The sequence below is a fragment of the Myxocyprinus asiaticus genome, chromosome 30, assembly GCF_019703515.2.
Source record: "Myxocyprinus asiaticus isolate MX2 ecotype Aquarium Trade chromosome 30, UBuf_Myxa_2, whole genome shotgun sequence".
NCBI classification, from domain to species: Eukaryota; Metazoa; Chordata; class Actinopteri; order Cypriniformes; family Catostomidae; genus Myxocyprinus; species Myxocyprinus asiaticus.
The window spans coordinates 36,438,143-36,454,733 of NC_059373.1; the positions used below are offsets into that span (position 1 = coordinate 36,438,143).

Below are 16,591 nucleotides of genomic sequence, written 5' to 3' on the forward strand. Positions count from 1 at the left end.
CTGTGAAGCGTCACTGTTGCTCTAAGGGGCTTACACACTTTTGCTTCACTATGATCAAGGACTGAGTCCATCAAAAGATTAAAGTCTCCTCCCAGTATTATATCATGAGGGGTGCCAGTGCCTTGCAACATCCCTTCAAGATCTATAAAAAAGCCCTGATCATCAACGTTAGGTGCGTAAATATTAGCCAAAATAAGACTTTGCTCCTGAATTTCTGCTAAAACAATAATGACTCTTCCTAATTCATCTTTACTCTGTTTGAGATATTTGAATTGTAGATGTTTACTTATCAGCGTAATGACTCCCCTGCACTTACTTGAGCCAGCACTAAAGAAAATATGTCCACCCCATATCTTCCCAAATTTTGTCAGCTTCCTGCGAGGAAAAATGCATTTCTAGAAGAAACACTATATCACATTTCTTTTGTTTAAGAAATTAAATAACCTTCCTTCTTTTTATGGGGTGCACCAGCCCATTCACAATCCACATGGAGAGAGACAATCCACTCATGTTAACATTTGACATTTTGACAGATTAGAAAAAATAGATTGTGTGTCAAAAAAAAGTTATAAAGACCACATTCCAACATTAGAGCAACAATCAAATCCCAAACTTCCCCCTGAACCAAACAAACAGAAAAAAGAAAAACGTGTGCATTAACCCTGTGCACGACAGCGCCAACCGGCGTCCATCTTTCTAAACTCAAACAGTCCATGTACACCTAAGAGAGCCCCCGTGACAACTTTGCCATTCGATTGCTCAAGTCCGGTGCTTCTATACAAATTTTGTGAGACAGAATTACATAACAGAATATATTCTATAAAACAAACTCCAGCCAATAAGCGGAAAAAACACAAAAAATTTGTAGATTGCCCCGAAGATGTGTTCCTCCACAAAACAAACTCCAGCCGCTAGCGGAACCGGCACACACACACACACACACACACACAAAAAAAGGGGGTCGTTCAGTTCCTCGGGCAGTCAAACGAATGTTCAGTGAGCCGGTCCGTTCGGTCGTTACACGAGTGCAACACATGCCCTAATCACTCCTTTTATTCCACAAAATAAACTCCAGCCGATAGGAGGCATAAGCACCAAGAACGGGCAGATTCATCCACAACTGTCCCGAGGGAGTGTTATTCCACAAAACAAACTCCAGCCACTAGGCAGAACCAATACAAAAAGAAACGAAAAAAGCGCCCATTTCCTCGGACAGTTAAGTGTCTGTTCAGTGAGTCAGGCCCACTAGGCAGCAACATGAAAATCACCAAATGGCTTAATCACTCGATTGTCTTTATGGAGGACATAGCTTGCTGTGGGCATGTAAATATTTTGCGGCCATCCTTAGTAACTATTCTCAATTTGGCCAAGAACATCAGTGCAAAAGCGACCTTCCGTTGATGTAAGAGTTTCTTGCATTCCTTGAATCAAGTCTGGGAACAAGAAATTGCTGTGGTTCTTCCAAGAAAGCCTTCCTTTACACCTCGCCTCGCGTAACACGAGATCATTATCGGACGATCTCAGAAATTTGGCCAGAATTGATCGGGGCCTGTCTCCCTCAGTGGATCTTTGAGCCGGGACTCTGTGAGCTCGCTCGATTTCCAGCTTATGGCCTGTTATGTCGAGCAGACTTGGGAAGAGCTTGTCCAGGAATTCCAACAATTCTGACATTGTTTCGTCGATTACGATTCTTCAAATCCTCCAGTTTTTCCCAGATGCGGTCCAAATCCATCTTGGTCACTAGCGGATTAGCAGCTAATTCCCTCTCTGATGACTCCAGATAATCAATCCGTTTCTCAACCTCCGCAACTCTTGTAACCAACTCAGTGAATATGTGATCGATCTACGTATTACAGCAAAATCCTCCATGTCTGCAATGTCCTTCGTTAGCATTGCCGACACATTCATCAATTCACGCCGGATTTCTTTCAGTTCACCGTCCGAATTGAGTCCGGGGCTTCCTGGCTGCCACCGAGGGGAATCAGCTTGAGCACATAAGTGTCTTTTAATATCTCCAGAGCCCGAGGATTTTGAATTCTTTGACATATTGTCTTCATAGAACAGTTAAGGATCAGGGTGTATCGAATCTCACAAATATGTGACACAAATATTATTAAAACTAGCAAAGTGCACAGAGCTCGCCGTTCACACGTCCGACCCCCCGCATGTTGCCCATGAGACCCCGGTCATTTTCTAAATATATACACCTACAGAATTCTGACACAAACCGGAGGTTTAACTGAGCTGTTTCTGGAGTCTTCGCAATTTCTTTCTTCTCACGTAATAACATAATTTTTAATGCAAATCAATATTTTGTGTTTATTTATTTATCTCCTTGGTAAGTAGCCATGTAATATGAGGGATAATGTACAGTCAGTCGGTAGTTATTGCAGTAAACAGACTGTCCATTCGTCCATTCGGTGAGACTGTCCATTCGTCCAACTTCATTCACATTAATTGCAATGCCATTAAACACTATTGGCATGATTTTTGTAACAGTAGCCTAAAAAAAATATTAATTTTGAATGTTGGCTTAACATGAGCCAATAGCCTGTACAGCCTAGGAGATGTCAGCCCCAAAGTAAAATTGTTTCAGAGGCAGAGCTGAAAAATTATGAAGACTTTTTTTCTGTGGAATAAGCTGGAACATGTATTAAGAAAGTAAATAGTCGATTTTGATTTCATGTTCACATTTAAAGAGATTATTTACATGTAATCACCTGAAGTGTGGGCATCAGTGGCATTAAGATTACTGACAACTGGAGCTCCAACAGTGAAGTCCTGAACAGAATTTCTTGAGGAACTTCTCACAAAGTTTTGACAGGGAGTCATTTTCCATGCCAGCTCAAATATATCCTGTGGAAAGCACATCCATATATAACCATTGTGGAGTATTTGAGATATAGATCTGAATGAAGGACCAGTAAGAGGCTGGAGTAATTACTTTGTCCTCTAGTGGTTCCCAGTGCACCTTCTCCATGTTGATGTACACCTGGAACTTGGCTGTCATCTCTGCCAGTATGTTGGCACCCTCCTCCTCCAACAGGAAGCGGGAAATGCCAGGCTGACTGACCACAATGCACTTTGAGCAGGTCGAGCCGATTACACTCCTCAACACCTCCTCTGCCATCTGACATGCATTTAGATCTCCCTGGATCTGAAAGTCAAATTCAGATTAACAGATTACAAAACTGTGTAATTGTAAGAGATGGTTAATTTCAAAGATCATGACCAACCAATTTATTATAATAATAATAATCTAGTGAGAGGATTATATTCACTATGTAAAAGAAATCAAAGGTTGAGTAAAACATATTTAATTTTTTTTTAATTTCTATTTTATATTTAGTATATAAATACATCTTAAATATATATATAGTGTATTATACATATACTTCATTATATTATATTAAATATGTTAAATATATATTGCATCTATATCTATATTCAAAAATAATTTATATTTAACAAAAAATTAAATGTTTTTTTATTTCTTAACTTTTTTTATTTCCTGAGAAAGTAATGATTGAGTAAAACATTATTCTATTATATTAAATATAATTTAATATTTTTATATTAAAATGTATTTATAATTAATTTAATAAAAATATATTTCACAATAAATTCATAAAACAGAATTATATTATAGTTTTACTCAGTCATTACTTTAGCAGGAAATAAAAATTAATTTAGAAAAACAAAATAAATACAAAATTAAGAAATTTAATTATACTACTATGATAGAAATATAACATAATTATATTATATTAAAAATAATTGTATAACTTTATCAGTACCAAATATATTTAGAAATCATTTTAATATTTGTATTTCTTAATTTTTCCTTAATTTAATTAAAATGTTTTATTTCCCAAGAAATTAATGATTGACTAAAACATATTTCTATTATTTTACATTTTATCACTGTTTTTAACAATATACATTTAACAAATTATTTAAACATTTTAATTTCTTAATTTAATTCAAATGCTTTTTTTATATTACTAATTCTATTAAATTAAATTTGAATATAATTTGAATTCTATATATTGAATATCATCCACTTAAGTAAAATGAAAACAAACTCAATGACTTACACTCAATCCATCACCGGTCTCCAGTGGGAATAAGATGACCTCTCCCATGTCTGCCAGTAGATCTTGATGATGGAGTTGTAGGAATGTGAGCAGTCCTGGCTCCATAGTGAGGACAGTCTCCCTCTGAATTGGTGTGCTCAGAAACTGAACAACCTTTTCTTTATTCTCTTTTTCCATCCCTTTCAGGGTGACCGCAGTAATCATTTCACCAGTGTCCGATACTTTGGCACTGCAGAAATCCAGAGAGTCAAGGAAGTCAGAGCACTCTTGTGAGAAGAGCACAGATTTGTACTCTCTGTCTATCAACACACTAAACTCAGCTATCTGGGACTCTATAAGGTCACGTGCCTTCTTGACCCCGCTATGAGACAAAGACGTTACAGTGACCATACAGTCTGACACACTGTATGTTGATGGTAAACATTTTAAGGACAAATGCAGCCTCTTTTTAACATCCTCCCTTCCTAGAAATTCTGCTTTGATGGTCTCATATGTCAAATGTGCCTGTGCAATACCAGTTAGGATCTCCAAAACTTTGCTTTTGAGTCTTTCAACCTCAAGTTGGTCTGGACCTTTGATTTGGACGCCATCTTTTTTCAGACTGACCTCAAAATTGGGGTGAGCTTTCGTGAGGTTCTCTGGTAGGTTACTCAAACTGAGCATCTTAAGTTTGGTGGAATCAGGCACAGATATGAAGCTAAAACTTTCCTTTGGAGTAGATGGTTCAGTATCCTTGGGCTCAACTTTAGATGATGTTGCAGCAGTTCTACTAACTAAACTTGTGACATTGTTTGTGAGAGCAACACTATGTTCTAAGCTGGTGCCTGTCATTGGATCATAAGCAGTAGGACTTGGGGCTGAGACAGAGCTGATTCTAGTCTCAATCTGGTCTGTCTCCTCCAATAACGTTCCCTGTACATTATGAGCTCTCACAGTTGACTCATCCACCACCGCTTGCAGGAAGTCATAGTACGGCTTGACGATTAAATCTGTACCTTCCAGATTATGGGATTTCTGGAGAACACAGTCCACAGCTGTGAAAGAAAAAGCTCAAACTGAGATTCAGAACCATAAAAAAGTAACTTTAAGGAATTTCTTGGAAAAAGACATCAGATGTCTTACATTTAACATCATTGAAGGACACTTTAGCACATCCCTCTGTCAGCATGGTAACTCCTAGGACGTCCACCCCTCCACCACGACTACTTCCAAAGTAGAGCTCTAGCATGTCCTCTGTGAAACTGGGAGTCAGGTTGGCCACTACAATGGAGTCTGTAGATTCGACCTGCTCCAGAGTGATCTTTGCTCCGTCAACATCCTTCTTAGAAACCTTGTCACAAAGTGTCTGGAAATCTAAGGCACCTAATTTAAGACAATAAATTTAAGACAAGTTTTTTTTTACATGTTTATCAACTTTATTTTGCAATGCAGAAGTAAGCAAGTGGCTGCGTTTCTGGCAAATGTGACAAAGTTCCACAATGTAAATAACTAGAAGGATAATAAGACCAGAATTTAATGATATAAGTTTATAAACTATCACACAATCGCATGATGAACAGCAGAATAATATGCCAATGTCTGATAATTTTCTAACATCAGCATTTATAGTAAAAGAGTAAGTAGATAATTCACTTGTTGCTGTGTGTTGTATTGAAGAGACGGTAATAAAATGTGCTTCTTACTTTACAGAGAGCGTGACAATGCAGTTTTTAATGTCTCCATGTAAACCTCCATTCATATTTATCTGCAAAACCTCTGATGTTGCCTTTGTTTATTTATTTCAAAAGGCGATTAGTGCCTGATCTCTCATTCATTCTGCCTGTGCAACAGTGTGATTAAACGATGGCAAAAAGCAATAAATGGTCAAACAATTTGCACTACAAACCAATGTGTTTATGAAAATAATAATTAATGACAATAATATGATGACATATATTGCCAGCTTACAATTTAAAGCAGCATGCTGTAGTATTTTTGTATTGCTTAAATAGCTGGAGGTGGCTTATACCGGAAGAGGTCCACATTCAAGGTGGATAATGGCGGTGCCCTATTCACGCTGAAAAATAAGGTGGACAGGTTTGAACTTACTTTAAATGCTTTTTGGGGGGGGGGGGGGGGTTGACCTTTAGGCTGGGCAATAGGTTATTTTGTTTCACTGTCCGATCAGGAAAGGGTCTTTGTCTTTTCTTTAAGGTTGTCATAACTGGAAAAATCAAGTTGTCTTAATTAACCATTACTTGAAATTTTAAGTTTTGAGCTCACAGCTCAAATATCTACTGTATGTTCCTTGAACTTATTTTTCTTAAAAATCCAAAATGAAAAAACAAAAAAACAAAAATGAGGCTCTGGACATCATTCCTTGTGCTTAAATTATTTAATTATGTTTCCTTGGTCAAAGGAAATATGAGGGAGCATTTAAATAGTTGTTATTAGAAATTCATAGAGGTTTAAGCACGTTTGTTGTATTATTTATGTTGTTTTGTTGCAAATAATCGTTTCGTGTGATGTCAACATTAGGATGATCTGTGTCTCCTTTGGTCAAGTTGGACCTTGTAAACACTATTAACAAATTATCAAACCAAATGTTATCCGCAAAGAAATTATGTTAGAGCTTTTCCCAAAACTAACTATCATTTTCTAGAAAATTATTCTAGAATTACTTTTAAGCAACTGGTCCCAAAGTGATTTTTAGTAGATGTTTGAAGTCAGTTCCCTTCAAGTTCACACAGGTGCAGTTCGTCACATTAAAGTCAAAATGAAACAGCATTCACAACAAATTTTTCTTCAGTAATGTGACATATTTTTAAATGAAACAACATTTTCAACAAGGGAAAAAAATGTAATGCAGGACTTGAAATGAAAAGTGGTCTCTACATGTCAAGTGGTTGGAGGTGTTGAAAAATAAGCCAAAAAGAAAGTTAATTTATTAGTTAATTAACACATTAATTAAGTGGCTTTATTCAAGTCAAAAATATTACCGTACTAAATATGACTGAATCAACCTGACTATATTAGGTGGTTTGATTATGTAGAAATATATAATTATGGTAACAGTTGCACGTTACCACTTTTACAGTGGAAGAAAATTCTTTTTTTGTGAAACATTTTGACTGAAAAGTGCGCTTCTGCTATCTTTCTTCAAAATAAATGGAACTTGATATTTTGTTGTCTAATTCTTAAGTGTGGCTTAAGTGTCCAAATACTTATTGAGGCCACTGTGTACTGCTGATATACCAGTGACAAACCTTTAGACAAGCGTGCATGTAGCTGTATTAGAACCAGGTCCTTGCTTGGAGACGGATACAGAGCGAAATCCACATCAGACTCCATTTCAGTAAGGCTTTCTACATAAAGTTCCACTAACTTCAGGCTAGTGTTTGGATTGAGCCCTCTCAGCAGCAGTTTTCCACGGTCCTTTGGTGGTTTTTTACGCACTGTCAATCTGGTTTCTTGGAGGACATGGGACTTGGCGAGAATTCTGGCTGCAACTAGTATTGGAGGGATAAGAGTTTTGCTCATGTAATGGTTGCAGTTTTGTAAATGTACACAATCCAAGCAGTGGATTTTGGTCTTACCATCAGCCTCTTTAAATACCACTACTGCTTTGTTTCCATGTCTCACCAGAGAAACCACATCCCCTCCTCCTGAGCGCCGCTTGTTTTCAAAGTACAGCATGAGTAAGTCATCGTCCATATCATCAGGAATATCCAGAACTTCCAAACTCCTCTCCTCTAGGCTGCTGACATCAGCCATCCTGACAAAACAGGAAACACAACGAGTATGAAGTTGAGCAGGTTAAGACTGACATTCCTGACATAACTACTCAAAAAACACCTTATGTGAGGTACTGCAGTAAAACAAACTGTATACAGTCATAATCTGGGTGAATCTCTCAAAACCTGTATATATTTGTGTCATATAAAGAGAATCATCCACACGCATTACGGTAATGAGAATTTGAGGAGAAAATGTGCTTCAATGTCATGAAAATAATCACACAAAAAAATCTTAGGGGTCATAAAACAGCTTTCATAATCTCTATTAAAAAAAATTTCATTTGAATTATTTATTTATTTTTCCTTTTGACTCTGGAATAAAATACCTTTGTGTTTCTTCCTATATATATTTTATATTCTTTCCTCCTATATATATATATATATATATATATATATATATATACACACATTCTAACATGGGCAGCTCCAGGGCTGGACTACCGGGGCTTTACTCTGTTTGAGATATTTGAATTGTAGATGTTTACTTATCAGCATAATGACTCCCCTGCTCTTACTTGAGCCAGCACTAAAGAAAACATGTCCACCCCATATCTTCCCTGTGACGCGACGGATCGTGTGTGAGAGCTGTGACGCGACGGATCATGTGGGAGAGGTGACGCGACGGTTCGTGTGTGAGAGGTGACGTGACGGATCGTGTGTGAGAGCTGTGACGTGACGGATCGTGTGTGAGAGCTGTGACGCAACGGATCGTGTGTGAGAGCTGTGACGCGACGGATCGTGTGTGAGAGCTGTGACGCGACGGATCATGTGGGAGAGGTGACGCGACGGATCATGTGGGAGAGGTGACGCGACGGATCATGTGGGAGAGGTGACGCGACGGATCATGTGGGAGAGGTGACGCGATGGTTCATGTGTGAGAGCTGTGACGCAACGGATCGTGTGTGAGAGCTGTGACGCAACGGATCGTGTGTGAGAGCTGGACTGATAAATTGATTAAAAAATCTAACTCTAACCTAAACCTTTAACCCCATTGTGTCTATATGAATTTATTTAACTCATTATAAATTATTACTAAACTAATCTTTGTGAAGTAAACAAACATTTCACCCCAATAAAATACAAATCTTGCATTATTTACTCACCCTAATGCCATCCCAGATGTGTCTGACTTTCTCTATTCTGCTGAACACATACAAAGATATTAGATGAACCTGTCAGATCTGTAAGTCCATAGAATGCAAGTCATCACAGTACAAAATCTTTAAGCTCCAAAAAGCACATAAAGACAGCACCCTTTATCTTGACATTAGCAGTCTCCTTGCTGGTCTTTCCTGTATACTGCAATTGCAAGATTTTTAGTGAAAAAGGAGTTACATTTTTGTCTGTTCTCACCCAAAAAGATGGTCTAATTTTTTAAAAAGATATTAATTAAGCCACTTATGGATTATTTATGGTGCCTTTATGTGCTTTTTGGATCTTCAAAGCTTTGGACCCTTTTGACTTATGTTGTATAAAGCTACATAGCTGAGATATTCTTCTAAAATCTTTGTGTTCAGCAGAGGAAAGAAGGTCATAAACATCTGGTATGGCATGAAGGTGAGTAGATAATTTTCATATTTGGGGAAATGATCTCTTTAAATTTTACGCTGGCATGTGTGGCAGAGCTCATTTCATGAACACCTGTGGGAAAAGCAATATTTTAAAAAAATGACTGGACTTTGAGGTGGAATTTTTGTAAATGTTACATAATTATTTATGATGTAACAGCGTATAAGACATTTTATTTCAAATACTTTGTAGATACACTATATTGCCAAAAGTATTCGCTCACCCATCCAAATAATTGAATTCAGGTGTTCCAATCACTTCCATGTCCACAGGTGTATAAAATGAAGCACCTAAGCATGCAGACTGCTTCTACAAACATTTGGGAAAGAATGGGCCGCTCTCAGGAGCTCAGTGAATTCCAGCGTGGTACTGTGATAGGATGCCACCTGTGCAGCAAGTCCAGTCGTGAAATTGCCTCACTACTAAATATTCCACAGTCAACTGTCAGTGGTATTATAACAAAGTGGAAGCGATTTGGGAATGACAGCAACTCGGCCACGAAGTGGTAGGCCACGTAAAATGATAGAGCGGGGTCAGCGGATGCTGAGGCGCATAGTGCGCAATGGTCGCCAACTTTCTGCAGAGTCAATCGCTACAGACCTCCAAAGTTCATGTGGCCTTCAGATTAGCTCAAGAACAGTGCGTAGAGAGCTTCATGGAATGGGTTTCCATGGCCGAGCAGCTGCATCCAAGCCATACATCACCAAGTGCAATGCAAAGCATCGGATGCAGTGGTGTAAAGCACGCCGCCACTGGACTCTAGAGCAGTGGAGATGCGTTCTCTGGAGTGACGAATCACGCTTCTCCATCTGGCAATCTGATGGACGAGTCTGGGTTTGGCGGTTGCCAGGAGAACGGTACTTGTCTGACTGCATTGTGCCAACTGTGAAGTTTGGTGGAGGGGGGATTATGGTGTGGGGTTGTTTTTCAGGAGCTGGGCTTGGCCCCTTAGTTCCAGTGAAAGGAACTCTGAATACTTCAGCATACCAAGAGATTTTGGACAATTCCATGCTCCCAACTTTGTGGGAACAGTTTGGGGATGGCCCCTTCCTGTTCCAACATGACTGCGCACCAGTGCACAAAGCAAGGTCCATAAAGACATGGATGAGCGAGTTTGGTGTGGAAGAACTTGACTGGCCTGCACAGAGTCCTGACCTCAACCCGATAGAGCACCTTTGGGATGAATTAGAGTGAAGACTGCGAGCCAGGCCTTCTCATCCAACATCAGTGTCTGACCTCACAAATGCGCTTCTGGAAGAATGATCAAAAATTCCCATAAACACACTCCTAAACCTTGTGGAAAGCCTTCCCAGAAGAGTTGAAGCTGTTATAGCTGCAAAGGGTGGGCCGATGTCATATTAAACCCTATGGATTAAGAATGGGATGTCACTTAAGTTCATATGCGTCTAAAGGCAGATGAGCGAATACTTTTGGCAATATAGTGTATTTTCTAGAGAATCATTGTTCCTCTGGGATTTTGTGAAAAGAGTCTCCTCGAAAGTTTTAATTCTCAGTATTAAGAATTTCTCAATTTTTGCTTTTGCTTAAGGTAGAAGACATCAAGCTTTCTATAAAGGTGTAATTTAAATAATGTTAGGTTATGTGTGTTTGGATCATAATTAATGCATCAAAAAATATACATTTTCCAAAATTTCTACTTGACCATATTCACCCAAGAGTATTAAAAACAAAAATTCATTTGAGATCATTTTTATTTTATTTTAGTTAGTTTTGGGGTTATGAAAAATTAATTTAGTTTAGTTTTATTTTATTTTTTTCCAATCATTTTATTTTTTATTTTTATTTTAGTTCATGAGAATTGTTTTAGCTGGTTTTCGTTTTGGTTTTTGTTAACTGTAATAACACTGGTGCAATTAAATGTAAAGTTTTACATAGAAGATAAAGGAATGCAATACCACAACATATTTAATGACCATTGTTAATTAATGATTAAAGTTATGTAGTCAAAAAAGTAAATTAATATTTTTAAATCCAAATTGACCATTAGAAGTGAAGTGCGTGCCTATACCATCACTGTTATACTAGCCATGATTTGTGTGTCAGTTGATAAAATGTGATTCATTTTACTTACATTCTCTATAATTTAACATAGCCGATATCAAATTAGTACTAACGGTGGTGTAACTTTTCCGGCATATAAAAAGCGTTTCATGCCCTGACAGTCAAGGACAAATTTAAATCGCAACATTACCTAAGACATGTCATCCATCCATCCATCTATCTATCTGTCTACAGTATATATATATATATATATATATATATATATAATGTTTATCTTGTTCATAATGTAACAGTACATTGACACTAGTGACTTATGAATGTGCTGCCTTCATTCAGAATCAAAAATCGTAGAAAGCATGCACATCCAAACAATGTTTGAATCCAGGTGCATGACCCAAAAATGTATATCCATAAAAACTCACAACAAAGTCGGCACACTGTTGCTCCTACACTGTAAAAAAAAATACATCTACTTTAACTTAAAAGTTTAACTGATGCCTTAAAGTTTTAATTTAAATCAATATGGATTTAAAAGTTATTTCAAGACTGTTTTTAAGACTAAATGTAAAATAATGCAATTTTATTTTTGCAATTATTTTTGTAAAAATTATTTTTAAAATTACTTGTAAAGCTACGTTGATTTAACTTAAAACTTTAAGGCAGCAGTTCATTTTTACAGTGTAAATAAATGTAATGAGCTCACCACACAAGCAAACGTGATGTTTCGAGCTACATGCAGCATACATACAGCGTGCTATCATCATCCAGGATATTTGCGCATTGCGTGCACAATTTTGCCAAACCCACATGCGCCTAGACTTCGCGCGTCTTGCGCAAAAATGCCAAAACTTCCTGGCCATGCCTACTGACTTTGCGTGTATGGCTTATGGCATTGCACTGAGCTTATGGCTAGCACTCTTAAAATAGAGCACCATATCACTAAAATAATGCAAATTCATCTACTTAAATACTGTGTTAACCATTATTTATAAACTGAAATGTATAAAATTAAAACCATAAATAAAAGATGTTTTCAATTTTTATCATGTGTGCAATATGCCAAATAACACACATTAATAATGGTTTAAATATGTACATACATAGATTATATACTGTATGTACAAGGCATGTGTGTGTATACAGTATGTGTCTGTTTAGATATATTAAGTTTATATGTAAATACTGCATGATGTAATGAATTATGTATTATTTTTATATCTGATGTGCTAGCCAATTCAGCCGAAATACTGATGTGCCAAACAACCACTAAATCAATAAGGCAACCAACCCCAATCACACTCTCTCCATAAAAAATGTTGGCCAGCTACTATTGCTCAAGCAGGTTTACAAATCAACAACATAACATATAGTTATCAAATTACCAGAAAATACCATGTAGCAACCAACCCCTGTTGCCGACGAACCATGGTAACCCCTAGAAATTGTTGTATTTTTTAGGCTGGTGTGTGATTTTTCCCCTTTTCCCCTACTCCCAATAATGTTTTGTTTAGAAAAAGTATTTTTGCTTTTGGCTTATTGATATGGTGTATGGCTGTATGTGACACTGACGGATCAAGAGGGAGGCGCAGGTCGAGTGAGAGCTGCCTGCGGCGGTGACAGGTCGAAAGATTTTACCCTCTCTTGAGGTCTGGGCTAAGCCCCGAATGTCCACCACTGACCCTAGTACCGCCCCTGCATTCTAATATGCATATATATATATATATATATACATATATACAGTGTGCATATCTTGTCTGTAATACACTTATATAATAGCTGATTATCAATTTTATGGAACAAACAATGAATAAATAAACGTAAAAATGTGTCGTTATAAGCTCTTTATAAATGGAGAGAAATGGTTGTTCCCTGTAGAGAAACAGAAACTGAAAGAGTGACGCTGGATTTTAACTGACAGTGATTCAGAATATAAACCGAAGATTAACCCCAAATGTTCACAATAATGTTTAATTATATGACATCATATTATTGACAGTGAAGTTTGCAGACTCACCTGAATAAACCTTTTTCACACTCCGGGTTTGGAACGTGAAAGTAAATGTTTGCAGGGTAAACTTCGACAGCGGTGAATGGGAGTGGATGGGAGATCACAGCAAATACTATTTTCACTTACGTATTTGCTCCAAGAGCAAAAGAAAAAATCCACTATTACATTTGAATGACTTTCTAGAAGAGGAAAAAAACAGAGAGCAGTGGATTAAGACAGCCAGATGGGAAAAGATGCCAAATTTACTGTCACAGCTGTGGTAATTCCGTTTTTAAAACTAATTCCAGGGTAATATAACACAAATAATAATGTTATAAATTTACACTCAATATTTTAAAAATGTATAATATGAAATGTTTTTTGCAAGATTTACGCTGATAAATAAGGCGGAAACCCGTCAGCACAGTCTGTGATTAAAGGTCTATTGTCATACATTCACTGTGCTCATCATGACTGTCCGACTGTTGCGGATCAACACTTCCTGCTTTCACACACACACACACACACACACACACACACACACACACACACACACACCTCGTGTCAATGCGAGAACATATTTTAGCATTCAAAATAAAATTATCAATTTCGATTTAAAAAGTTGTGGAAATGTAAATAAGACAAAGTTTAAGGTATTATTAATGACACAATTATATTATTATTATTATTTGACACAATTATATTATTACCTCAAACTTTCGAATAAAATAAACATTTAAAAAGTATTTAATTTATATCTGCACAATTACGTAAGTCTGCCGATAAATGGACGCTTGATAACATTTTTTTTTAATTTATTTATTGCAGAATTGATAAACAAACATGCAACATATAATATACAACTTCAGTATAAAGATATATAGAAAACAGTCAGAGGAAACAGCTCTTAATAACATGGATAAAAAAAATAAAAAAATAAAATAAAAATATTTTTTAAATTAAATGAAATAAATAAATAACCCAGTGATGAGACATTGTCGTACCAGGGGAGAATTTAGTCTAAGTTCAGTTATTTACTATAGTCGGGAAGTGTTTTAGGATGTCGTACAATTTTTGTGCGCTTGATAACATTTCACAAAATGTTTTTCACTGTCAATTGGTGGGAACAAAATAAAAGTCCCCAAACGACAGACTACGCGGATGCGCGGATGTGTAACTCCTCCCACCCTTTAGTGACGACCCTACTTGATGGGCTCAAATTCTGTCAATCTTCCGCTTCAGCCAATAGCAGCGAGTGTCATTGAGCTGTCCTGCTGCAATTAATACGCATGCGCCAACTCGAACAACGTTTTGGAACGAACACTGAGGTCTAACGTGTGAAAGGTAATGTGTTGATTGTTTTTAAGGCTTGCACTTCATAACTATATTTTTATATCGATAAATTGCATAATTTACTGATGTTGTATCTAATATAAAGGCGAAAAATAATGCATCTACCACTGTGTGTGTAACAGTAAACGTGCTCGTACACTCATTAGGCAGTTCATCAGCACTGAATAGAAGAATAATCTGTTAAATCTTTATGATAATCTCTAGTTTTAGTCTATGTTAAGATCTAAAGTGTACATTTAAGTATGTGAGGAGTGTCTATATTTGTTTTTCAGGTCATGGATCCTCAAAAAGACATACAGCCTCCTAAACAACAGCCAATGGTCTACATTTGTGGAGGTAATGCCACTTTTCATTTTCACTGTTTAAAATCCTATATTTCATTACTTTGCAAACAAGATCCTCATTATCAGATGGTAAATACAGCAGTATTGTGTAAAACAGTGGTTCATCCAACTGAAATCTTTGCCTCTGGACCCATACATAAGATTGGATGTATCACTACCAAAAAGGTTTATCATATAAAAGAAGAAAAAAAAAAATCCATTCTCAAACATTCTAGTTTATTAATACTACCATGACTGAATTGGAAAATCGACTCTTGTTTTTCAAACGTCTCTTGAATTTTGATGGTTTTATGCTCTCAGGAGCCAATAATTCACCTCATAAAACATGTTGTAAGGACAAGCCATGTTTATCCTTATCTGCCAAACAACTACAGGTAGACCTATATATATATTAGTTCCTTTTTGGAACTATCGGTTATTGTCAAAAATCAGTGGCGATAGTTGCTGATAGTATGATTTATTTTTAAGAACAACTTGGTTCTACAGTATGAAAGTGGCCTCTATAGGGGAAATAAAACAATCACATGGGGATTTGCTGTATCAACATCTGTCTTCATTGACAACATTCATTCATATTTTCATAGTCACTTCAATGCTTTAGTTATTTTAAATGGATAATCAAGTGTTCTAAATTGAAGTGAGGGCATGAAAAGAATGTGACCATATGGAAATGTGCTCCATCTTCACACACATTGTGTCTCCAACTTCATATCTTGTGAATAATAATTAGCCTTATTTCTCATTAACCCTTATCTGGTTAAATATATACAAAACTCTTCATCTGGTGAATATATTGGCTATTAAAAGCTCAATTTGGTGAGTACTTCAATATGGAGCATTGAAACGGAGCCAATCTCAGTCATAACAAAATAAGAGCTTGTGTGTTTTGGACTTATTTACAGTTAAATGTCCAACATTATGCACCAAATCTTAATTTTCTTTCTTCTGGTTATTATTGGGATTTTGGTTAACATACTGCGTTTGATATTGTATTTATTTTGGACTCTTGTAGCCTCAGTGTCTGTGCCTGTCATAGAATGGAAAGACTATGAAAATGTTTCAACAATCTATAAATTGATATTAAAAACACATCAGCCGATTAATCGGTTATCGGCCGTATCCACCACCTCAGTTATGGTATCGTAAAAATTCACTATCGGTCGACCTTGAAAATCAACCTGTCGATGTTGGTATCTGCCTAATTTGCCAAGCTTTTGTCAAGTGACGGATGAGTTTGGTTGGATGTACAGCCTTTGACGTCAGTAACAAAAGAAAACGGAAGGGTTTTCTCCTCTTTTAGAAGTTGTTACGAATATATATTTTGCTATCCTTACTATACCTGATAGTTATAGTTATCTGTGACCTTATCAGAACCCACCTGCAACCTGTTTGAGTTTTGACCCACCAGCACTGATGTAAAATCTGTTGTGTTTTTCTGCTTCT

The 16,591-nt window shown here is 36.8% G+C and overlaps 1 protein-coding gene across 1 annotated transcript in view; it reads right to left on the reverse strand.

The window, feature by feature from the left end:
• LOC127420683 (protein mono-ADP-ribosyltransferase PARP10-like) overlaps positions 1–13,870 on the reverse strand; it is a 36,566-nt gene extending 22,696 nt beyond the window's left edge. The window contains 7 exon segments of the mRNA XM_051663148.1: positions 2,721–2,856; positions 2,945–3,157; positions 4,098–5,131; positions 5,220–5,459; positions 7,343–7,585; positions 7,673–7,851; positions 13,479–13,870. Coding sequence (XP_051519108.1) covers positions 2,721–2,856; positions 2,945–3,157; positions 4,098–5,131; positions 5,220–5,459; positions 7,343–7,585; positions 7,673–7,850 — 2,044 coding nt within the window. The 5' untranslated portion in view covers position 7,851; positions 13,479–13,870.
• Between the last annotated feature and the right edge of the window lie 2,721 nt (positions 13,871–16,591).